General features: G+C 46.4%; 1 protein-coding gene across 1 annotated transcript in view; it reads left to right on the forward strand.

Annotated features, from left to right (window-relative positions):
* Positions 1-15,348, forward strand: part of scyl2 (SCY1 like pseudokinase 2) — an 84,653-nt gene extending 69,305 nt beyond the window's left edge. The window contains exons 15-18 of the mRNA XM_070900121.1: positions 2,754-2,817; positions 6,744-6,839; positions 8,834-8,953; positions 13,840-15,348. Coding sequence (XP_070756222.1) covers positions 2,754-2,817; positions 6,744-6,839; positions 8,834-8,953; positions 13,840-14,532 — 973 coding nt within the window. The 3' untranslated portion in view covers positions 14,533-15,348. The remainder of the gene's footprint in view (positions 1-2,753; positions 2,818-6,743; positions 6,840-8,833; positions 8,954-13,839) is intronic.
* The last annotated feature ends 10,298 nt before the right edge of the window (positions 15,349-25,646 follow it).

A 25,646-nucleotide genomic window follows, 5' to 3' on the forward strand; every position in this document is an offset into this window, starting at 1 on the left:
TTCCACAGATTCACAACCCTCTGGGAGAAGAAATTCCTTCTCAACTCGGTTTTAAATTGGCTCCCCCGTATTTTGAGGCTGTGCCCCCTAGTTCTAGTCTCCCCGACCAGTGGAAACAACCTCTCTGCCTCTATCTTGTCTATCCCTTTCATTATTTTAAATGTTTCTATAAGATCACCCCTCATCCTTCTGAACTCCAACGAGTAAAGACCCAGTCTACTCAATCTATCATCATAAGGTAACCCCCTCATCTCCGGAATCAGCCTAGTGAATCGTCTCTGTACCCCCTCCAAAGCTAGTATATCCTTCCTTAAGTAAGGTGACCAAAACTGCAAGCAGTACTCCAGGTGCGGCCTCACCAATACCCTGTACAGTTGCAGCAGGACCTCCCTGCTTTTGTACTCCATCCCTCTCGCAATGAAGGCAAACATTCCATTCGCCTTCCTGATTACCTGCTGCACCTGCAAACTAACTTTTTGGGATCCATGCACAAGGACCCCCAGGTCCCTCTGCACCGCAGCATGTTGTAATTTCTCCCCATTCAAATAATATTCCCTTTTACTGTTTTTTTTTCCCAAGGTGGATGACCTCACACTTTCCGACAAAGGGTTATGGGGAGCAGGCAGGGAAGTGTTGAGGCCAAGATCAGATCAGCCATGATTTTATTGAATGGCAGAGCAGGCTCAAGGGACCATATGGTCTACTCCTCCAATTTCTTGCGTTCTTGGGGCGCGTGGGAGGGGGCGCGCGGGGGGTGGGGGGATTACTTTTAAATGTAGGATTTTTAAAACAAAATATATTTGCACAATTTTAAAAAAAAAAGTAGGCGCCAAGGTAGTAGATGGTGAACATGCTAAGCTTTGATGATGTTTTCCACAGACTGTAAATGGTAAGCACTTCGTTTGCCTGTGTTGGTAGCTGATAAAAACACCTCACATCCATTGTGTTGGGAAGTCCCTGGTGCCTTCTGGCTGTGAACACAGACTTGATTTTTAAAAAACCCACAGAGATCGAAATACAGACAGACAAATAGATTCCGTGAAGGTTACAAAGCCAATCAGACTTTAAACAGAATGCTGAGAGATTTAGCCTGTAATAGGATAGTTAGGAGTTTTGTTCCAGTCAAATAAGATGACCCACTGATGTGCAAAGCACAGCACTTTCGTTATTTTGTTTTTTTACATGAAGACAAGATGTGCCGTTTGAACCAAGTGAATCCGGTCACATCTCTTGCTCATTATGTTCATTCACTCAGCCATTTAGGACTGAGATGAGGATAAATTTCTTCTCCCAGAGGGTTGTGAATCTTTGGAATTCTCTGCCCCAGAGGGCTGTGGATGCTGAGTCTCTGAATATATTCGAGGCTGAGATAGATAGATTAGGGAAGTCGAGGGCTATGGAGATCAGGAGGGAAAGTGGGGTTGAGGTCGATGATCAACCATGATCTTATTGAATGGTGGAGTAGCGTCTACCCCTCCTACTTCTTATCTTCTTAAATGTTCTTCATGATTTGAGTCTGCCCTCATCTTGACAAGTGCTTTCTCAGTCCATCGTAGAGTAGATTATAGAAGCATGTTGAAGCATGTGCCGAAGACACAAACATCCGATTCAGATCAGAAGGGAGTAATGTTACTGCACTCCAGCTTACATTATCATGTAGTGAGATATTGGGCAGTAAGGGCATACTCCCGAACGCTCAGATCCTCAGACCACTTACGGAAGTGACCTGTTTTAATGTTCCTTAAACTTGTAACAGACACCAATTCCATCAGTTGCATTTCTGACAATTTCCTGATGCCACCACTGTGTGTAGCAGGATGATTGATATAACACAAGCATTATTTCACCTCCACTTCTCTCAAAAGACGTTTGTCCTTTGCATCAGACACTATGTCTGATCTCTTAATCATCCCGCAGCATCCCTTCCCCGTACCCTTCACCCCTATTCTTGCTGACCTACAATAACTCCCAGAGTCTGAAATTAAAAAATGATCATCCTCCTGTTTAAGTCCCTGCTATAGGAGTGGGTTTGATAGAGTGAATAAGGAGAAACAGTTTCCATTTGGATGTGGGTCACTAACCACAGGAAACAGATTTAAAATAATTGGCAGAAGAAACAGAGAGGAGATGAGAGAATTTTTTAACGCAGCGAGTTGTTATGATCGTGTATGCACTGCTGGAAAGGGCGGTGGAAGATGATTCATTAGTAAGTTTCAAAAAGGAATTTGATATATACTTGAAAAGGAAATGTTTGCAGGACTCCATGAGGAAAGAGCTGGTGAGTGGGATTAATTGGATCGCTCTTTCAAAGAGCTGGCACAGGCACGATGGGCCGAATGGCCTCCTGCTATGCGATGTGATTGTATGATTTTCAAATTGTCTTTTTTTGTAAAGTATTGCCAATTGTTTAAAACTGTTATTTAAAAAGAAAATCCTTCAACGGCAGATATTAACTGCAATCCAATGAACGAACAGTTCTGATTCAAATCCTCAGCGTACCGTGTTATTGCCGATACTTATTGCTCAACCAACATCACAAACAGATTATCTGGTCATTATCTGTTTGTGGGAACTTGTTGTGTGCAAAGTGGCTGCCGCGTTTCCAACAGTGACTACACTTCAAAGGTACTTCATTGGCTGCGAAGCGCATTGGGACATCGTGAGGTCATGAAAGGCGCTATATAAATGCAAGTTCTTTCTCTTTCTTTCTCAGTCTATGCAATACTGAAGTTTTGTCTTATTTTTATTTTTAGAAGCTTGGATCTACCCGGCCAGTTCAGTAAAGCTGCTGAATTGAAGGACAGCTCAGACAATCAGGTAAAGTAACAGTTCCCGAGCCTAATTAGAAGGGAAATGTACAGCCAAGGTAGCAGAAAATGATCCAACTTTGATTGCAGAACAAAATGACAAGCAAGCTCTGCTCAGTCACATCAGCCTTGATTCTGGCCTTTTGGTAAGACCAGATGTTGGATATCCTGAGGCAATTATAGACTTACCTGGTGTGTTTGTTGTGGCTTGTTTAATTTTAATCGCTGCACCATTGGCGGCCGTGCCTTCAGCTACCAAGGCCCGAAGCTCTGGAATTTCCTCCCTAAACCTCTCTACCTCTTTAACTCACACCGTAAAACCTACTACTTTGAGCAAGCTTTTGGCCTCCTGTCCTTGTATCTCCTTATGGGACTCGGTGTCACATTTTGTTTGATCCTGTGAAGTGCCTTGGGACGTTTTACTATGTTAAAGGCGCTATATAAATGCAAGTTGTTGATGTGTTGTTTACTGAGACTTGGACCATTCAAACATGCTGCTTCCAGCTCTTTATACTGCAAGGCATCTCCATGAACCAGGAGACATTGGTAAGGGTGTAGACAAGATAAATATTGCCATAACAGAAGCTGTAAGAAGGCGTTGCTGCAAAGAAGAGTGAAAAGAGAGTTTAGATTTAGCGAGTTGACGCAGAGGGCGTTGAATGTGTGGAACGGGCTGCCAGCGAGGCAGAGCAGGTTGAATATATCAACTAATTCCATCGATAAGTTGGATAAATACTTGGGGAAAGATTTGATTGCGAGGTATAAGAAGTATCATGGGATATATTTCCGAGACGCTATAACAGATTAGACGGACCTGTTAAGGGAGTTATGGGGAGCGGGCAGGGAAGTGGAGTTGAGGCCAAGATCAGATCAGCCATGGCATTGAAAGGCGGAGCAGGCTCGAGGGGCCAAATGACCTCCTCCTGTTCCTATTTCTTATGTTCATATGACTGAGATGGTCTTTTCCAGTCCTGTATGTTTTTATATTCGGGTGGGTCACATAGAAATTGCAGTACAGGAGGCCACTCGCCCCATCGCACGTGTGCCAGTGCTAGCCCTTTATCTGGAGCCATCTCCCGTGTCATTGCTCATGGGTAGTCACTGGTCTCCAGCACAGTTGTAACGTTGAGCTGTGAGCTAGCTTGCGCCTTTAGCCACTACAGCAACTCACCAACTGTCCTTGGGCACGCCTCCCTTCCCAGCACCCTCGACTGCAGAGAGGGACAAAGAGCAGCAATGTTATGGGAACACCATTGGCTCCAATGCCCCCTCCAAGTCACGCACCATCCAGACGTGGACATAGAGCAGCATCCCTTCATCATCACCGAGTCAATATCCTGCAACTCCCGACCTAACACCATTGTGGGAGCATGTTCGCCAAAAGTGCTGCAGTAGTTCAAACTGAAGGCCCACCTTCTAGGGGCAACTCGGGATGGCCAATAAATATGGTCTTACTAGCATCCTCCACATCCCAAGAACAAAGGAAGCTACAATTTTTCAATCAGATCGGAGGGCAGTTGGCACTGCTGGTAATTTTCAGGCTCCAGGTCAATGACTGCGGCTGGGGAATCAACTTTATCTTTTATTTAACTTTATTTAAAAAAAAAAGGTATTTCCATTGTAGCTGTGATGTTGTGACAGATGCATCTCAAAACTTTGTATACGCTAGTAGATCGGCATTGTCCTTTCTTGTCTGTGTCAGCCAACTTTGTGTTATTGTTTCTCCTCTTTTGCCTTTTTCTTCTTCATAGAATCATAGAAATTTACAGCACGGCAGGAGGCCATTTTGGCCCATTGTGTCCGTGCCGGCCGACAGAGAGCTATCCAGCCTAATCCTACTTTCCAGCTCTTGGTCCATAGCCCTGTAGGTTACGGCACTTCAAGTGCACAGCCAAGTACATATTAAATGTGGTGAGGGTTTCTGCCTCTACCACCCTTTCAGGCAGTGAGTTCCAGACCCCCACCACCCTCTGGGTGAAAAAAGTTCTCCTCAACTCCCCTCTAAACCTCCTACCAATTACTTGAAATCTGTGCCCCCTGGTTGTTGACCTCTCTGCTAAGGTAAATAGGTCCTTCCTATCCACTCTAACTAGGTCTCTCATAATTTTATATACCTCAATTAAATCTCCCCTCTGCCTCCTCTGTTCCAAAGAAAATAAGCCCAGCCTATCCAATCTTTCCTCATAGCTAAAATTCTCCAGTTCAGCTTCTCTCTATTTTCTGCCATAAATCTTTCTTCCTTTTGGATGAGCAGCAGGTCACATCCACTGTTGCCCCTTTCTGCTTTTCCTTATTCTGGTGCTCCTCCACATTCTCACTCTTACCGTTTTCCTTCCCTCGCTCAACAAGCAACAACTTGCATTTATACAGCACCTTCAACGTAGTAAAACGTCCTCAGGACGCTTCACAGAAACGATGGCAGACTTAAATTGACACCGAGCCAAAGGAGGAAATATTGAGATGGGCGACCATGAGCTTGGTCAAAGAGGTAGGTTTTAAGGAGCGTCTTAATGGAGGAGAGAGAGGTTTAGGGCAGAGACTTATAACATCATTTGAAGGAGAACCAGACTTATTTTGAAAATAAATAATCTCGTGGATTGAGAACTGGTTGTCAGACAGGAAGCAAAGAGTAGGAGTAAATGGGTACTTTTCAGAATGGCAGGCAGTGACTAGTGGGGTACCGCAAGGTTCTGTGCTGGGGCCCCAGCTGTTTACACTGTACATTACTGATTTAGACGAGGGGATTAAATGTAGTATCTCCAAATTTGCGGATGACACTAAGTTGGGTGAGCTGCGAGGAGGATGCTATGAGGCTGCAGAGTGACTTGGATAGGTTAGGTGAGTGGGCAAATGAATGGCAGATGAAGTATAATGTGGATAAATGTGAGGTTATCCACTTTGGTGGTAAAAACAGAGAGACAGACTATTATCTGAATGGTGACAGATTAGGAAAAGGGGAGGTGCAAAGAGACCTGGGTGTCATGGTACATCAGTCATTGAAGGTTGGCATGCAGGTACAGCATGCGGTTAAGAAAGCAAATGGCATGTTGGTTTTCATAGCGAGGGGATTTGAGTACAGGGGCAGGGAGGTATTGCTACAGTTGTACAGGGCTTTGGTGAGGTCACACCTGGAGTATTGTGTACAGTTTTGGTCTCCTAACTTGAGGAAGGACATTCTTGCTATTGAGGGAGTGCAGCGAAGATTCACCAGACTGATTCCCGGGATGGTGGGACTGACCTATCAAGAAAGACTGGATCAACTGGGCTTGTATTCACTGGAGTTCAGAAGAATGAGAGGGGACCTCATAGAAACGTTTAAAATTCTGACGGGTTTAGACAGGTTAGATGCAGGAAGAATGTTCCCAATGTTGGGGAAGTCTAGAACCAGGGGTCACAGTCTAAGGATAAGGGGTAAGCCATTTAGGACCGAGATGAGGAGAAACTTCTTCACCCAGAGAGTGGTGAACCTGTGGAATTCTCTACCACAGAAAGTTGTTGAGGCCAATTCACTAAATATATTCAAAAGGGAGTTAGATGAAGTCCTTACTACTCGGGGGATCAAGGGGTATGGCGAGAAAGCAGGAATGGGGTACTGAAGTTTCATGTTCAGCCATGAACTCATTGAATGGCGGTGCAGGCTGGAAGGGCTGAATGGCCTACTCCTGCACCTATTTTCTATGTTTCTATGTTCTATGTTTCTATGAAATGGGATTAGAATCGGCAGTGCTAGTTGAAGAACTAACATGGCACAGTTACAATGGGCCAAATGGCCACCTTCTCCGCTGTAATTCCTAGGATTCTGAAACTTCAATACAATGGGGAAGTCTCTGTTGGAGGTCTTTGTCTGGATCGGTTGTACTTCTATCCCAGCTATGCTATATATAATGGTTCTGTTCTGTGCTGATTATTGACTTGTGCTGTTATCCTGCAAAATAGATCGACAAGATCTTCACCAGCTTTGGAGTGGGCGTAAGTGGAGGAGCAAATAGGAAAGAGAATGGATCGGTCTCCAATTCACAGAAGCAAGTCAAGGTAAGAGCTACTTTACACCAAATGTTTGTTCTGTATGGTCAGGTTTAATGTGTCATGGTGTCAGCTGTGGCTCAGTGGGAAGCACTCTCGTCTCTGAGTCTGAAGGTTGTGGGTTCAAGTCCCACTTCAGAGACTTGAGCACAAAAATCTAGGCTGACACTCCCAGTGTATCAGAGAGGGAGCGTTGCACCGTTGGAAGTGTCGTCTTTTGGATAAGATGTTAAATCGAGGCCCCGTCTGCCCTCTCCGGTCGATGTAACTGATCCCATGTCACTATTCCGAAGAGCAAGGGGCGTTCTCCCCAGTGTGGCCAATATTTATCCCTTAACCAACATCAATTCAATAGACTATCTGGCCATTTTTCACATTGCTGTTTGTGGGAGCTTGCTGTGCGCAAAATTGGCTACCGCGTTTCCTAAATTACAACAGTGACTACACTACTACACTTCAAAGGAGTGCTTCTTTGGCTCGAATGCACTTTGGGTTGCCGTGAAAGGCGCTATATAAATGCAAGTCTTCCAGCCTTCTTCCTAGGTTGCCTGTCCGTAACCTCTGCCACAGCTGTCCCTTGTCCCAGTGGAACTCTAAAGGAGGGAAGGGGACTTGCCCTTCTTTTCTAATGTGCTCGGTGATTCACGTTTACTACTGAAGCAGTGACGGCCTCTTCCTCCTTGATCTCCTGAAGTAGTCCCAACCCATTTACGTTGTCTTCTGCTGGTTCTTAAGTGGCAGAGTGATTTAGTGACCATCACTAAAGTACGATGCCTGCAGTAAGGTTCCCAAAGGAATGAAGGAACTGGGACATTTAAGTGTTGAGATACATTCCACCTTAAATTCGGTAGGACGAGGTGATTGAAACATGGTAGAGAATGAATGGATTCCAAGGTTTTATAAATAAGGCCATAGTACGCAAAATTAAAGAGGTCGCGCTAACGCTATACAAATCGTTAGTTAGGACTCGACTAGAATATTGTGGCCAGTTTTGGGCACCTTTAGGAAGAATGTCAAGGCCGTGGAGAGGGTACAGTAGGGAGTCACTAAGATAATACCAAGGCTTTAGATACTAGGAGGGACGAGACAAACTGGGGCTCTTCCTTTCAAACAGGAATGGTTAGGAGGCAATCAAAATGATGGGCTTTGATCAGGTAAATAGAGAAACTATCTCCGTTGCTCAGTGATTTAAGATCATCAAAGAAACTAAAGGAGGGGCTGGGAGAATTTCTTTCGATGCAGAGAGTTGTTCGAACAGCAACAACTTGCATTTATATAACTCATTACAACAGTGACTACACTTCAAAAAGCACTTCATTGCCTGAAAAGCGCTTTGGGAAGGCCAGTGGTCGTGAAAGGCGCTAAATAAATGCAAGTCTTTTAACTCCTTTTAATGTAGTAAAATGTCCCAAGGCCCTTGACAGGAGTGATTATCAAACAAAATTTGACACCGAGCCACATAAGGAGATATTAGAGCAGGTGACCAAATGCTTGGTCATAGAGGTGGGTTTTAAGGAGAACCCTAAAAGAGGGAGATGCGAAAGGTTTAGGGGGGAAATTCCAGAGCTTGAGGCCCAGGCAGCTGAAGGCACGGCCACCAATGGTGGAGTGATTAAAATCGAGGATGCACAGAATTGGAAGAACACCGATATCTCGGGGGGGGGGGGGGGTGGGAGGGGTGTGGGGGTCCTGGGGGGGGGGTGGAGGGGCGGGTGGGGTGGAGAGGGAGTGCTGTGGGGCTGGAGAGGGGGGAGGGGGGGTTGTGGGGCAGGGCGGGGGGGTGGGGGCTTACAGTGAATGCAAAACCAGCAGCGGTGGTGGAAGCAGAATCCATGATAGCATTTAAAGTCTGTCGGCCTATGGGGAAAGAGCAGGGAGTGTTGCTAATTGGATCGCTCTTTCAAAGGGTCAGCACAGACGCGATGGGCCGAATGACCGTCTCCTGTGCTGCTAAATTCTCCGAATCTGTGAAATAATTGTAACCCATTTCCTTCTGCACCCAGGCCAATCTCACATTGGAAGAAAAGCAGCGACTGGCCAAGGAGCAGGAACAGGCTCAGAAACTTCGAAATCAACAGCCTCTCGCCCCAAAGTCTGTCAAAGTTTCAGCCCCTAGCACACAGGTATGTCTTTGTAAAGCTGTCCTGACTCTCGGGAGTGTGTCGACAGCCTCGTTCTTCACAATTTCTAATTGTCTATTTATAGAATGCTTCAGAGGGGACTTGACAGAGTAGATGCAGAGAGGATGATTCCCCTCGTGGGGGAATCTAGAACTGGGGGGCATAGTTCAGAATAAGGGTCCACTCATTTAAAACTGAGATGAGGAGGAATTTCTTCTGTCAGAGGGTTGTGAATCTTATGAATTCTCTGCCCCAGAGAGCCGTAGAGGCTGGGTCATTGAATTTAAGGTGGAGATAAACAGTTTTTTGAACGATAAGGGAGTCAAGGATTATGGGGAGCAGGCAGGGAAGTGGAGTTAAGGCCAAGATCAGATCAGCCATGATCTTATTGAATGATGGAGCAGGCTCGAGGGGCAAAATGGCCGACTCCTATTTTTTATGTTCTTATGTTCACTTTGGCTGCATGAAGCACTGCCCTCAAAGCGATTCACTGTGCATGCACCATGTGGGACCTTCTGAGAGGAATGGTAAAGGGGTCATAAATAGAAAATAGTGACTAATAAGGACAGATCCCAGTTAGATGTCAGGAGGTGGTTCTTTTCCTTGACAATATAATAAATAGTAACTAGCAGGGGAGAACCAGTGGATGTAGTATATTTGGATTTCCAAAAGGCATTCGATAAGGTGCTTACATAAAAGGTTGCGACGCAAGATAAGGGCTCACGGGGTTGGGGTTAATATATTAGCATAGTTAGAGGATTGGTTAACGGACAGAAAACAGAGAGTAGGGATAAACGGGTCATTTTTGAGTTGGTAGGCTGTAACTAGTGGGGCCTCAACTATTTACAATGCATCCGGGTTTGCTGATGATACAAAGCTAGGTGGGAAAGTAAGGTGAGGAAGGCACAAAGAGCCTGCAAAGGGATATAGACAGGTTAAGTGAGTGGGCAATAAGATGGCAGATAGAGTATAATGTGGGGAACTGTGAGGTGGTTCAATTTGGCAGGAAAAATAGAAAGACAGAATATTTTTTAAATGGTGAGAAACTATTAAATGTTGGTGTTCAGAGAGATTTTGGTATCCTCGTACAGGAAACACATAAAGCTAGCATGCAGGTACAGCAAACAATTGTTGGCCTTTATTGCAAAGGAGTTGGAGTACAAGAATAAGGAAGTCTTGGTGAGACCACATCTGGAGTACTGTGCACAGTTTCGTCTCCTTATCTGAGGAAGGATATACTTGCCTTAGAAGTGTACGATTGTTCACTCGATTGATTCCTGGGATGAGAGGGTTGTCCTATGACTTCTAAGGCAAGTATATCCTTCCTCAGATAAGGAGACCAAACTGTGCACAGTACTCCAGATGTGGTCTCACCAAGGCCCTGTACAATTGTAGTAAGACTTCCTTATTCTTGTACTCCAACCCCCTTGCAATAAAGGCCAACAATTGTTTGCTGTACCTGAGAGATTGAGTAGATTGGGCCTGTATTCTCTGGAGTTTAGAAGACTGAGAGACGATCTCATTGAAACATATGAGATATTGAGGGGGATTGACAGGGTAGATGCTGAGAGGTTGTTTCCCCGGGCTGGAGAGTCTAGAACCAGGGGTCACAGTCACAGGATAAGGGGTCGGCCAATTAAGACTGAGATGAAGAGAAATTTATTCACTCGGAGGATTGTGAATCTTTGGAATTCCTACCTCAAAGGGCTGTGGATACTGAGTCATTGAGTATATTCAAGGCTGAGATCAATAGATTTTTGGACTTTTGATGAATCAAGGGATATGGGGATCGGGCGGGAAAGTGGAGTTGAGGTAGAAGATCCACCATGATCTTATTAAATGCTGGAGCAGGCTCAAAAGGCTGTATGGCCTACTCCTGCTCCTCATTCTTATGTTCTTATGACCTCTGGAACAGGCTGCCATCTCATGCGGTGGATGCTGATCGCTGAATTCCTTCAAGCGTGAGCTGGACCTGTTTCTGACTGAGGCAGAGATCGCCTCTTGGCCCTGCAGGGAACTCAGGGCCAGAGTGATCTCCTGGACTAGTTTCGATCGCTTTAATGGGTCAGAGGGGAATTTCACAGATTTCCCCCCCCCCCCCCCCCAAATTGGCCTGGGTTTTTATCTATTTTTGTGCCATCTCCCAGGAGATCACATGGTTTCAGACGGGGTGGAGTGAGTGAGTGAGTGAGTGTGTATATTGTGCTGCACAAGGTATCACTATTGTGTGGGGCGGGCTCGATGGACCAAGAGGATCTTTACATGTCCGTCATTGTTCATATGTTTGTAAATCCAGTCGGGAATTCAGGAGAAACTTCTTTACCCAGACAGTGGTGAGAATGTGGAACTTGCTGCCACAGGGAGGGGTTGAAGCAAATAGCAGAGATGCATTTAGAAACATAGAAACATAGAAAATAGGTGCAGGAGTAGGCCATTCGGCCCTTCGAGCCTGCACCACCATTCAATATGATCATGGTTGATTATGAAACTTTAGTACCCCATTCCTGCTTTCTCTCCATACCCCTTGATCCCTTTAGCTGTAAGGGCCACATCTAACTCCCTTTTGAATATATCTAACCAACTGGCCTCAACAAGTTTCAGTGGTAGAGAATTCCACAGGTTCACAATTCTCTGAGTGAAGAAGTTTCTCCTCATCTCGGTCCTAAATGGCTTACCCCTTATCCTTAGACTGTGACCCCTGGTTCTGGACTTCCCCAACATCGGGAACATTCTTCCTGCATCTAACCTGTCCGATCCCATCAGAATTTTATATGTTTCTATGAGATCCCCTCTCATCTAAATTCCAGTGAATATAAGCCTAGTCGATCCAGCCTTTCTTCTTATGTCAGTCGTGCCATCCCGGGAATCAGTCTGGTGAACCTTCGCTGCACTTCCTCAATAGCAAAAACGTCCTTCCTCAGATTAGGAGACCAAAACTGTACACAATATTCAAGTTGTGGCCTTACCAAGGCCCTGTACAACTACAGCAAGACCTCCCTGCTCCTATGCTCAAATCCGAAGCTAGATAAACACATGAGGGAGAAAGGAATAGAGGGTTATGCTGCTAGGGTTAGATGAAGTAGGGTGGGAGGAGGCTCGTGAGGAGCATAAACAGTTATAATCGTAGACTGACGGGATCTTTGGGGAATGGATTCACAAAGCTTTTGTTTTGACTGTCGCCCATGGGGTTTGCCTCTGGGCCTTGGAGAGGGTGCAGAGGCAGAGGGGGCGGGTAAACGTTAGGAAGGATGTCAAATCCTTGGCGAGGATGCTGAGGAAATTTACTAGGACGGTACCAATTATGTGGAGAGACTGGAGAAACTGGGATGGTTCTCCTTAGAGCAGGGAAAGTTAAGGGGAGATTCAATAGAGATGTTCAAAATCATGAAAGCTTTTGATAGAATAGATGGGGAGAAACTGTTTCCAGTGGCAGGAGGGTCAGTAACCAGAGGACACAGATTTAAGGCAATTGGCAAAGAAACCAGATACGAGATGAGAATTTATTTCACTGTGATGAGCTGGAATGCACTGCCTGAAAGGGTATTGGATAAATAATTGAAAAGGAAAAACTGTGCAGAGCTATAAGGAAAGAGCGGGGGGAGTGGGACTAACTGGATCGCTCTTTCACAGAGCCGGCACAGGCACGATGGGCCGAATGGCCTCCTGTGCTGTATCAGTCTATGATCAACAGTACAGGTTGTGGTCTGTTGTAAGGGTGGGGCTCGATGGACTGAGTGGCCTTTCCTGGCTCTGTAATTTATGTGCCATTGGGTTGCTTGCTGGAGCTCGTGTATTGACGAGATGTGAAGCGAGGAGCAGGAAGAGGCCCCATCAGCCGGCCTGCCGCACAGCACCTTTCCTTTGCCCAGTCAGGGATGAGGTCAGCGAGGTTAAGGGTCAAAGCGCAGTATACCCCAATAGCTTCCCAGTTTATTGAAAGAATATCCCAACAGTTCGCTGTGGAATAAATTGTTGTCGTTTGCACAACAAAAATCATTCTGTAAATTTAATTTGATACTGTCCTTCAAAATGGAGGACCCTTCAACGGGAGTAGGTCTAATTGGACAGCACTTTCAAAGAGCCGGCCCAGCGACCATGGGCCGAATGGCCGCCTCTTGTGCTGTGTCTATTTTCCACCACCGTAACATTGTCCGTCTTTCCCCCCCACCCCCCTTTGTTTCAGCTCATCCGTTGCTGAAGCCCTCATTCATTCCTTTATTACTGCTAGACTTGACTATTGCAACGCACTCCTGGCTGGCCTCCCATATTCTACCCTACGTAAACTAGAGGTGATCCAAAACTAGGTTACCCGTGTCCTAACTCACACCAAGTCCCTCTCACCCATCACCCCCCCGTGCTCGCTGACTTACATTGGCTCCCGGTTAAGCAACTCGATTTCAAAATTCTCATCCTAATTTTCAAATCCCTCTATGGGCTCGCCCCCTCCCTATCTCTGAAATTTCCTCCAGCTCCATAACCCCCCCCCGCCCTCCTTCAAATTCTGCCCTCCTGAGCATTCCTGATTATAATCGCTCAACCATCGGTGGACGTGCCTTCTGTTGCCTGGGCCCCAAGCTCTGGAATTCTCTGCCTAAACCTCTCCACCTCTCTTTTCTCCTTCAAGACGCTCCATAAAACATATCTCTTTGACAAAGCTTTTGGTCACCTGTGCTAACTTCTCCTTATGTAGTAGCTTGGTGTTAAATTTTTATTGCTTAACACTCCTGTGTAGTGTCTTGGGACGTTTCACTACGTTAAAGGTGCTATATAAATACAAGTTGTTGTTGTTATTGTCATTCTATGAATATAGAGCTGCCTTGGAGATCAGTTGCTATTTTGAAATGATTTTGAACACGCCACTTCCTTTTCCTTTCTTTTCCCCTTTGCAGACCAAAGACCTGACGAGTAGTTTGTTAGAAAACATGTCCTCCATGAATTCACTTTCCATCAACATGTCCAAGCCGGGATCGGTGCCGAATATCTCCTCGAGTGGCTACTCGACGCCCAGCCCGGCCAACAGCAGCATGGGGTTCGTCAATCCCGGTGCCAGCCTGCACGCTTTGGGGAGCATGAGCAACGGGGCAGGCTTCGGGCCCGGCATGGCCTTCCAGCCCACGTACGCCAACAGCATGACCATGGCCGCCGGCGGGCAGAACTTCTACGGCGGCCTCGGCCGATCCCCCGCGCCGTCGGCCACCAACCTGCCCGCCGCATACCCCGGCATGGGCGCCATGGGCCAGCCGGGCAAAGCCGTGGACCTGTCGCCTCTGGACAACCTGCTGGGCCCGCAGAAGAGCCGGGTCAGCCTGAACCAGATGGCCCAGCCACCGCAGATGTCGGCGCAGATGCCAGCAGCGGCTCAGAACCAGTGGCTCAACCAGTTCGGCCAGGGCTCGCCGGCGGCCGGCAGTCCGATGGGAGCGGCACAGCCCAGCGCCATGAGCCAGTCAGCCTTCGCCATGACCCCTCTGCAGGCCAACCCGTTCATGGCGCCCCAGGACTTCACCCAGCCCAGCTTGCCGACAAACTCCATGCCGCCCAGCAGCTCTGCCAACAACGACCTGAAGGACCTGTTCGGCTAGGACTTTTATCCCCACTTTATTTACTGCAGACTTTTTGGAAGAGGACCGCTACCAATTAAACACCTTTCAGTTACAGTTTGAGTACCTTGTGCTTTTATACGGAGGTTGGTTCCTGTTCCATTTTTGCTGCTGTGAAACCCACTCGGCCTTACACAGTCGAAGCCGCACAAACGACTCCCAAAATGTCGCGACTTCCCGTGTGTCGTAGGCGGTCCTAAAATACATAGCGCAAGTTGTCTTTTTGGAGGTGTTTGCTGTGAAAAGAATATCCGCCTCGCCTTCCACGCTGCCCTCCGTCTTAGTTCCATTTGGTAAGAGGCTTTCTGTCTGGGACCATTTCTGCAGCCTTAACGAATACACAGCAATATTAAGCAAGCTGATTTAATTTATTTGACACGTTGCTCCAGTGCTTGTGCTGAGGTGGCAGTTGCCGATCCATTTTTTGCCACCTTGGCGTCTCATAAACGAACCAAAATCACCTCGAGGGGCAAGTCGGCTAATTTACAGTGACGCCCGATCTCCCCGTAAGTGTGACTCGTTAAGACAAAGACGGTTTTAAAACGGGAAAGGATGCCATTGACCAGCCCAGCTGCATGTCATCCCCTTTGTAAAATACCTTGACACTGGCATTCTGTGCTTTAGGGATTCCGAAGTGGGCAGTCGAAAGTAATCGAACACCTCAACATTCCTGTTGTTGTTTTGTTTTAAGGCAACAAGAGTGTGTTCTGAAACTGTCTTTCGGTCATTTTTATTGTTTTACTGTTTGATTGTAATGGTTTGGTGAAGATAAAATATATTGTGCGCATATTTTGGGCACTGGTCATTTCTTGCCTCTGTCTTTACTCTATGTTTGTGGTGAATTCTGTGATAGTTTGTTAAAAGATGCTCTGCTTTGGCATGGCATTATTGTGCGTCATCTTTGCTGAATATTACAGGCATTTAAAAAGAAAAGGAAATATTCTTCTACCCAATTGCAGATCAGTTGAAATGTACAGTATTCAGCGACTGTAAGTCACTTTGTACTGTGACAAAACCAATCGCCGGTTAGTTTTGGAAGTTAGAAAGTGAAGATACCAAATTGAAAAAGAAACACCCTCTTACGATGTTTAACATTAAAAATGGAGAAATGTGAGCCTGCGTGTGTGTGTGCGTGTGTGTGCGTGTGTGTGCGTGTGCGTGTGTGTGCGTGTGCGTGTGTGTGCGTGTGCGTGTGTGTGCGTGTGCGTGTGTGTGTGCGCGTGTGCGTGTGTGTGTGCGTGTGTGTGCAGGTGTTTCAGAACATAGCACATGCACAAATCTTTGAAGATGGCAGGACAGGTTAACAAGGATGTTAGTAAAGTATACAGGATCCTGGGGCTGGATTCTCGGTTCATTGCCGCCTCTGTTTTTGCCCCGGAGGGGCAGTAATGGCAGCAGAGAGCATTTTGGGGCGGGCGGCCGGCCAGCCTCCAGCACCCCGCCGGGACATTCGATGCCGGGTTTGCAGCGGGCACGGAGCAGTACCACCCGGGAAAGGCGAGTCGGTGTGCAACACCCCCTGGTTGTGACACAGGCTCGAATTTTGAAACTCGCCCGATCCTCAGCGCCCCCTAGTGGGACCGCCTGGGAAAGCGGGTGGTCCGAGCTGCAGCGGCTGCATTGAGGGAAGGAATGTCGACCCGAGGAAAGTGTGATTGTTATTTTTTACGATTCATGTGGATGTAGGTGGCATCAGCAAAGTATTGGGAATGTTTATGGTGTTTTTTTCTTTCCACGGAGGCCTCTCTGGGAGCGCTCCGAGGCCGGCTGTTTAGCTCGGGATTTGCATTTGCTCAGCCGGCCGAGCGCACTAAAAGAGGTGTGGAACGCCTCCCTTAGCGCTCCGCCCCACGCTCGGGGCCCAGCTAGTGAATTTTGCGGCTGAAGACGCAAACCAATTCCCGGCGCAAAATTTACCGCCCCACCCGGATTAACACCGCGACAGAGGCACGACCAAATTTCCATCCCCTGGTCTTCGTGACTCGAGGCACAGAGTACAAAAGCCAGGAATTTATGCTAAACCGGTAATAAAATAGTAGTTCGGCCCCAGCTGGAGTATTGTGCCCAATTCTGTTCACCACATTTTAGGAAGGACGTTGAAGGCTTTGGAAGAGGGTACAGAAGAGATTTCCTCGAATGGTTCCAAGGATGAGGGAATAGTGTTGCGTGGATAGACTGGAGAAGTTGGGGAGATTTCCTTGGAGCAGAGGAGGCCGAGAAGAGATTTATTAGAGGTGTTCAAAATCATGAAGGGTTTCGATAGAGTAAATAAGTTGTTGTTTCCAATGGCTGAAGGGGCGATAACCAGAGGCCACAGATTTAAGGTGATTGGCAAAAAAGCCAGAGGTGACATGAGGAAAAATGTTTTTACGCAGCGAGTGGTTAGGATTTGGAATACACTGCCCGTAGGAAACAGATTTAGTAGTAGCCTTCAAAGGGAATTGGATAAATACTTGGGAGAAAAAGTTGCAGCAATATGGGGAAAGAACGGGGAAGTGGGGCTAACTGGATCGCTCTTCGAAAGAGCTGACGCAGACTTGATGGGCCGAATGGCTGCCTTCTGTGATTCAACAGGTGAGGGGAGTGCACAGTGGATGTGGAGATCCCAGCATCTCCGGCCTTAAAGGTTGGGATGGGGGTGGGGGGGCTCTGAGCACGTCACTAGACAAACTAAATGCAACTAGAAGCTTACGAAAATACTTGTGTCTGAGATAGAGTAAGTGCAAATCCAGGGGCAGTGACCCCACAAACAGTGGCTGTCACTAGACTAAATCATCGGCAGTCGGCTCCACATGCAACCAGTTTTACACAGATTGGATTATGATTTGATAATAAATTGATGTGATTTAGGGATCGGCGTCATTTTACTACATATAGTGTGAAATTGTGTAGGCATCAGCTGTGGCTCAGTGGGTAGCACTCTCGCCTCTGAGTCAGAAGGTCGTGGGTTCAAGTCCCACTCCAGAGACTTGAGCACAAAAATCCAGACTGACACTCCCAGTGCTGTACTAAGGGAGTGCTGCGCTGTTGGAGGTGCCGTCTTTCGGAGGCCCCGCTTGCCCCCTCAAGTGGATGTAAAAGATCCCATGGCACTATTTTGAAGAAGAGCCAGGTGAATTCTATCCAGTGTCTTGGCAACATCATTAAAACAGATTGGTTATTATCTCATTGCGGTTTGTGGGAGCTTGCTGTGTGCAAATTGGCTGCCATGTTTCCTACATTACAACACTTCAAAAAAAGTACTTCATTGGCTGTAAAAGTCTGACAGCCTGAGGTGGGATAGGTGCCGTATAAATGCAAGTGTTTTTTCTTTCTATCTAACTCTCACCAAGTCCCGTTCACCCATCACCCCTTGTGCACATCGACCTACATTGGCTCCCGGTTAAGCAATGCCTTGATTTCAAAATTCTCATCCTTGTTTTCAAATCCCTCCATGGCCTCACCTCTCCCTATCTCTGTAATCCCCTCCAGCCCCACAACCCCCCGAGATCTCTGCACTCCTCTAATTCTGCCCTCCTGAGCATCTCCATTTTAATCAATCAACCATCGGTGGCCGTGCCTTCTGTTGCCTGGGCCCCAAGCTCTGGAACTCCCTGCCTAAACCTCTCCGCCTCTCCTCCATTAAGTCGCCCCGTAAAACCTACCTCTTTGACCAAGCTTTTGGTCATCTGTCCTAATTTCTCCTTTTGTGGCTCGGTGTCAAATTTTTTACCTTATACTCTAAAGCGCCTTGGGGCGTTTTACTATGTTAAATACAAGTTGTCTTTGGAGTCAGGAACCAATCTGGAGTAGAGTGCCTTGCTCAGTCACTCTGGAGTTACTCAACAAATCTTTAGTGCTGTTGTGAAGCAAAACTGCAGAAATCCTGCTAACTTTTATCTGTGAGCGTGTACCATCTTTTTATAAAGAGATTAATCGGTTTTGACTAACTACATGATCTGCACCTCATGGGAATGGAATTGGCGGGTCAAATTACCTTTTCAAACTCTATATATGTGTGTTAATATGTGCTCAATATTTAGAGATTTAAGCCTGACCAATAGTCATTCTATGGTAATGTATTTAAATATGTACTGTATTACCCATCTGAATTCAACAAAAGAACCTTTTCTCTCACCCATCCTCCCTTTTGCTGTATTTATTTCAAAGCTTGAATTTTTTTCCGTTTATGGGATGTGGGCCTCGCTGGCCAGGCCGGCATTTATTGCCCGTCCCTAATTGAGAAGGTGATGGTGAGCTGCTTTGAACCGCTGCAGTCCGTGTGGTGAAGGTGCTCCCACAGTGCTGTTAGGGAGGGAGTTCCAGGATTGTGACCCAGCGACGATGAAGGAACAGCCGATATATTTCCAAGTCGGGATGGTGTGTGACTTGGGGAACTTGCAGGTGACAATGTTCCCATGTGCCTGCTGCCCTTGTCCTTCTAGGTGGTAGAGGTCGTGGGTTTGGGAGGTGTTGCCGAAGAAGCCTTGGCGAATTGTTGATGGTGCACACTGCAGCCACGGTGCGCCGGTGGTGGAGGGAGTGAATGTTGAAGGTGGTGGATGGGGGGCCGATCAAGCGGGCTGCTTTGTCCTGGATGGTGTCGAGCTTCTTGAGTGTTGTTGGAGCTGCACTCACCCAGGCAGGTGAAGAGTATTCCATCACACTCCTGACTTGTGCCATATAGATGGTGGAAAGGCTTTGGGGAGTCAGGAGGTTGCAGAATACCCAGCCTCTGACCTGCTCTTGTTGGCACCGTATTTATGTGGCTGGTCCAGTTCAGTTTCTGTTGTTTATAAGCTGGATTCGCAACGAAACAGGAAGACTACGAGATTGTATTTACAAAGCTTAAGCAGAGGAGCCTATAGCTGCTAATGTGAAACCCCAGACTGCATTAAGTAAAGAAAGACTTGCATTTATATAGCGCCTTTCACAACCTCAGGGCATCCCAAAGCACTTTACATCCAATGAAATACTTTTTGGAGTGCAGTCACTGTTGTAATATAGGAAACACATCAGCCACTTTGCGCACAGCAAGCTCCCACAAACAGCAAAGTGATAGTGGTGAGATAATTTGTTTTAGATGTTGGTTGGCAGGAATGGGGTACTGAAGTTGCATGTTCAGCCATGAACTCATTGAATGGCGGTGCAGGCTCGAAGGGCCGAATGGCCTACTCCTGCACCTATTTTCTATGTTTCTATCAAAGGCAAGCATTCCGTGTGCCTTCTTAACCACCTTATCCACGTGGCCTGCTACTTTCAGGGATCTGTGAACAACCACTCCAAGGTCCCTTTGTTCATCTACACTATTAAGTGGCCTACCATTTAATGTGTATACCCTTTCCTTATTAGCCCTCCCCAAATGCATTACCTCACACTTCTCCGAATTAAATTTCACTTGCCACTGCTCTGCCCACCTGACCAGTAGATTGATGATATCCTGCAGCCCATGACTTTCCTCTTCATTATCAACCACACAGCCAATTTTAGTGTCATCTGCAAACTTCTTAATCATACTCCCTATATTCAAATCTAAATCATTGATGTATACCACAACAAGCAAGGGCCCCAGTCTGAGCCCTGCGGAACCCCATTGGATATAGCCTTCCAGTCACAAAAACATCCATCAACCATTACTCTTTGCTTCCTACCTCTGAGCCAATTTTGGATTCAACTTGCCACTTTGCCCTGGATCCCATGGGCTTTAACCTTTGTGACCAGTCTGCCATGTGGGACCTTAACGAAAGCTTTGCTGAAGTCCATATACACTACATCGTACGCACTACCCTCATCAACCCTCTTGGTTACCTCCTCAAAAAATTCAATCAGGTTAGTCAAACATGATCTTCCCTTAACAAATCCGTGCTGACTGTCTCTAATTAATCTTTGCCTTTCTAAATGTAGATTTATCCTGTCTTTCAGGATTTTTTCCAATAATTTCCCCCCCCAGAGGTTAGGCTGACAGGCCTGTAATTACTCGGCCTATCCCTTTCTCCATTCTTAAACAAGGGTACTACATTAGCAGTCCTCCAATCCTCCAGCACCATGCCCAAATCCAAAGAGGACTGGAAAATGATGGTCAAGGCTTCTGCTATTTCCTCTTTTACTTCGCTCAACAGCCTGGGATGCATTTCATCTGGGCCTGGGGACTTATCTACTTTCAAAGTTGCTAAACCCCTTAATATCTCATCTCACTATATTTATTTCATCCAGAATTTCACACTCCTCCTCGATAGCAGTATCTGCATTGCCCCTTTCCTTTGTGAAAACAGACGCAAAGTATTCATTAAAAACCATACCAACATCTTCCGCCTCCACACAAAGATTATCCTCATGGTCTCTAATAGGCCCCACCCTTTCTTTAGTTATCCTCTTGCTCTTAATATATTTATAGAACATCTTTGGGTTTTCCTTAATTTTACTTGCCAAGAATTTTTCATGCTCTCTTAGCATTCCTAATAGCCTTTTTAATTTTACCTTTGAACTTTCTATATTCCTCCAAAGATTGTACAATATTTAGCTGTCGGTATATGACATAAGCTTCCCTTTTTTTCTTTATCCTCTCCTGTAAGTCCCTAGACATTCAGCGGGATCTAGAATTGTTATTCCCACCCTTTTTCTTTAAGGGCACATGTTTGGCCTGAACCTTCCAGATCTCCTCCTTGAATGTCTCCCACTGTTCCGACACTGATTTACCCACAAGTAGCTGTTTCCAGCCTACTGTGGCCAAATCACTCCTCAACTTAGCAAAGTTAGCTTTTCCCCAGCTTGGGACTTTTATTCCTGGTCTATCCTTGTCCTTATCCATAACTAACTGGAATCTGACTGAATTATGGCCACTAGCACCCAAGTGCTCTCCCACCGATACCCCTTTCACCTGCCCAGCTTCATTCTATAAAACTAAATCCAGAACTTCCCCCTCCCATGTTGGGTTTGTTACATACTGTTTAAAAAAGTTCTCTTGAATGCATTTTAAGAATTCCGCACCCTCTATACCCTTCACGCTATATTTGTCCCAATCAGTATTAGGATAGTTAAAATCCCCTACTATTACTGCCCTATGGTTTTTGGACCACAGAAATTTGCCTACATATTTGCTCCTCTATCTCCCTCCTACTGTTTGGGGGTCTATAATACATGCCCAGCAGTGTGATCGCCCCTTTTTTATTTTTCAATTCGACCCACATGTCCTCATTTGACGATCGCTCTAACATATCATCCCTCCTCACCGCTGTAATAGTTTCTTTAATCAATACCGCGACCCCCCTCCGCTTTTTACCCCCCCTCTTTGCCTTATCTAAAAATCCTGTAACCAGGAATATTGAGCTGCCAAACCTGCCCCTCTTTCAGCCATGTCTCTGTAATGGCTATAATGTCATACTCCTAAGTGTCTACCTGTGCTCTCAGCTCATCCGCCTTATTCGCTATACTCCTTGCATTAAAGTATTTTACCTTTGAACTTTTAGCACCTCCTTGATTACTACTTACTAACCCATGTTTCCTCTGTCTTACAGATTCACTTTCTAAATTCTTACTGTACAATTTCAGCTTTACTTCCTTCCCTATTGAATTTGTTCTCAGGTTCCCATCCCCCTGCCAAGCTAGTTTAAACTCTCCCCAACAGCACTAGCAAATCTCCCCGTGAGGATATTGGTCCCGGCACTGTTGAGGTGCAACCTGTCCGGTTTATACAGGTCCCATCTCCCCCAGAAGCGGTCCCAATGCTTCAGGAATTTAAAGCCCTCCCTCCTGCACCAACTCTCCAGCCACGCGTACATCCTCTCTATCCTTCTATTCCTGTACTCATTAGCACGTGGCACCGGTAGTAACCCGGAGATTACTACCTTTGAGGTCCTACCTGTTAATTTTTCTCCTAGTTCCCTAAATTCTGCCTGCAGGACCTCATCCCTCTTTCTACCTAGGTCGTTGGCCCCGATATGGACCACGATCTCTAGCTGTTTCACCCTCTCCACCAGAATGCCCTGTGTTCGCTCTGTGACATCCTTGACCCTGGCACCAGGGAAGCACCATAACATCCTGGAGTCACGTCTATGGCCGCAAGAAACGTCTCTGTTCCCCTAACACACTACAGCTCTTTTATTCTTTGTCCCTCCCCCTGTGCAAATGAGCCATCCATGGTGCCGTGGACTTGGCTCTGGCTGCACTCCCCAGAGGCACCATCGCCCTCATCAGTGCTCAGAAGAAAATATGGGTTTGAAAGCGAGATGGACTCACAGGGGGACTCCTGCACTACCTGCCTAGCGTTCTTCCTCCGTTTGGTGGTCACCCACTTCCCCTCCGCCTGCACGCTTTTAAGCTGCGGGGTGACCGCCTCCTGAAACGTGCTATCTACGTAGCTCTCAGCCTCGCGGATGCACCTTATTGACTCCACCCACTGCTCCAGCTCCAAAACGCGGAGCTCGAGCAGTTGAAGCTGGAGACACCTCCTGCACACAGGGTTGTCCAAGCTGCTCGAAGCGTCCAGGACTTCCCACGTGTCGCAGGACATGCACTCCATGGGACTGAGCTGCCCTGCCATCCCTCTAATTAGACTTATCTAATTAAAATATAATTAAAAAGAAAGAGAGAGAAAGATACTTACCAATCAAACAGCCAACCACTTACCTGCCCGGATGAGGGCTGTGACCTCCTCGCCGGAAGTGAACCTCTGGTCCTCCTGCTCCTCCGACTCCTGGCCTCACCGAATTCTCTGACCTCTCGGGCTCAGAGGTCGGGGGTCTCTTGGGTCGGGGGCTCTCGGAGCTCGAATTTTATTCCAGTCCAACCCAGTAAGAAACTAAATTGTCAAAAGGAACAAAGGGATCTGGAAATTCAGATGATACTCAGTAAGATAATGTGACTAAAGGCAGATAAATCCCCTGGACCTGATGGCTTGCATCCTCGGGTTTTAAGAGAAGTAGCGGCAGGGATTGTGGATGCATTGGTTGTAATTTACCAAAATTCCCTGGATTCTGGGGAGGTCCCAGCAGATTGAAAAACTGCAAATGTAACCCCCCTATTTAAAAAAGGAGGCAGACAATAAGCAGAAAACTGTAGATCCATTAGCTTAACATCTGTGGTTGGGAAAATGTTGGAATCCATTATTAAAGAAGCAGTAGTAGGACATTTAGAAAAGCAAAATTCGGTCAGGTAGAGTCAGCATGGATTTATGAAGGGGAAGTCATGTTTGACAAATTTGCTGGAGTTCTTTGAAGATGTAACAAACAGGATGGATAAAGGGGAACCAGTGGATGTGGTGTATTTGGACTTCCAGAAGGCATTTGACAAGGTGCCACATAAAAGGTTACTGCACAAGATAAAAGTTCACGGAATTGGGGGTAATATATTAGCATGGATAGAGGATTGGCTAACTAACAGAAAACAGAGAGTCGGACAAATGGTTCATTCTCTGGTTGGTAACTAGTGGGGTGTCGCAGGGATCAGTGCTGGGACCCCCAACTATTTACAATCTATATTAACGACTTGGAAGAAGGGACTGAGCGTAACGTAGCCAAGTTTGCTGATGATACAAAGATGGGAGGAAAAGCAATGTGTGAGGAGAACACAAAAAATCTGCAAAAGGACATAGACAGGCTAAGTGAGTGGGCAAAAATTTGGCAGATGGAGTATAATGTTGGAAAGTGTGAAGTCATGCACTTTGGCAGAAAAAAATCAAAGAGCAAGTTATTATTTAAATGGAGAAAGATTGCAAAGTGCTGCAGTACAGCGGGACCTGAGGGTACTTGTGCATGAAACACAAAAGGATAGTATGCAGGTACAGAAAATGATCAAGAAGGCCAATGTTATCTTGGCCTTTATTGCAAAGAGGATGGAGTATAAAAGCAGGGAAGTCTTGCTACAGCTATATAAGGTATTGGTGAGGCCACACCTGGAACACTGCGTGCAGTTTTGGTTTCCATATTTACGAAAGGATATACTTGCTTTAGAGGCAGTTCAGAGAAAGTTCACTAGGTTGATACCGGGGATGAAGGGGTTAACTTATGAGGAAAGATTGAGTAGGTTGGGCCTCTACTCATTGAAATTCAGAAGAATGAGAGGTGATCTTATCGAAACGTCTAAGATTATGAGGGGGCTTGACAAGGTGGATGCAGAGAGGATGTTTCCACTAGAGGGCATAATCTTAGAATAAGGGGCCACCCATTTAAAACTGAGATGAGGAGAAATTTCTTCTCTGAGGATTGTAAATCTGTGGAATTCGCTGCCTCAGAGAGCTGTGGAAGCTGGGACATTGAATAAATTTAAGACAGAAATAGACAGTTTCTTAACCGATAAGGGATTATGGTGAACGGGCGGGGAAGTGGAGCTGTGTCCATGATTGGATCAGCCTTGATCGTATTAAATGGCGGAGCAGGCCCGAGGGGCAGTATGGCCTACTCCTGCTCCTATTTCTTGTGTTGGTAATTTTAGTGGTTTACATAAGAACATAAGTTGAAAATAGAGTTCAGATTAACAATGATCTCCAGTGCCCCGTCTGGGAATACCTCGCTTACTGAATTGTTTTCATTCACAGAGTTGTCGGGAATCGGAAACGCTCAGCCTGAACAGGTGGTGGAAGCAGATTCTATAAATAATTTTAAAAAGGGAGTTGGATGGGTAGTTGAGGATGAGGGACGTACGGAGTTACGGACACAAAGCGAGTATGTGGGACTAAGCATGATTGCTCTTTCAAAAAGACAGCACTGGCATGACAGGCCGAATGGCCTCCTTCTGTGCTGGACATTTCTCTGGTTTGAGACATATTTTCTGCTGGGTTCACTGTTAAGAGGCCGAGCTTGAATTGGAGCCGCCTTGTTGCAGGATTCCCTCTCCGCCACTAGAGGGAAGAGTTTCCCACAGGACACTGGGGAGAACTGCCCCCTGCTCTTCTTCGTATAATGGCCGCTGGATCTTTCACGTCCACCTGAGAGGGCAGACGAGGCCTCGGTTTAACGTCTCATTTGAAAGACCTCCGACAGGGAGTGTGCCAGACGCTCCCTTAATTTGCGACTCCAAATATTTGCCTTCCGAGATGGCAGCATGTTAGGGCAGGGCAATTTACATTTTGTTTCCGGTTCAGCGTCAACTTTGAGCATTTGTAGGTCAAGTGTAGCTTATTC

Source organism: Pristiophorus japonicus, chromosome 15 (genome assembly GCF_044704955.1).
Source record: "Pristiophorus japonicus isolate sPriJap1 chromosome 15, sPriJap1.hap1, whole genome shotgun sequence".
Classification (NCBI taxonomy): Eukaryota; Metazoa; Chordata; class Chondrichthyes; family Pristiophoridae; genus Pristiophorus; species Pristiophorus japonicus.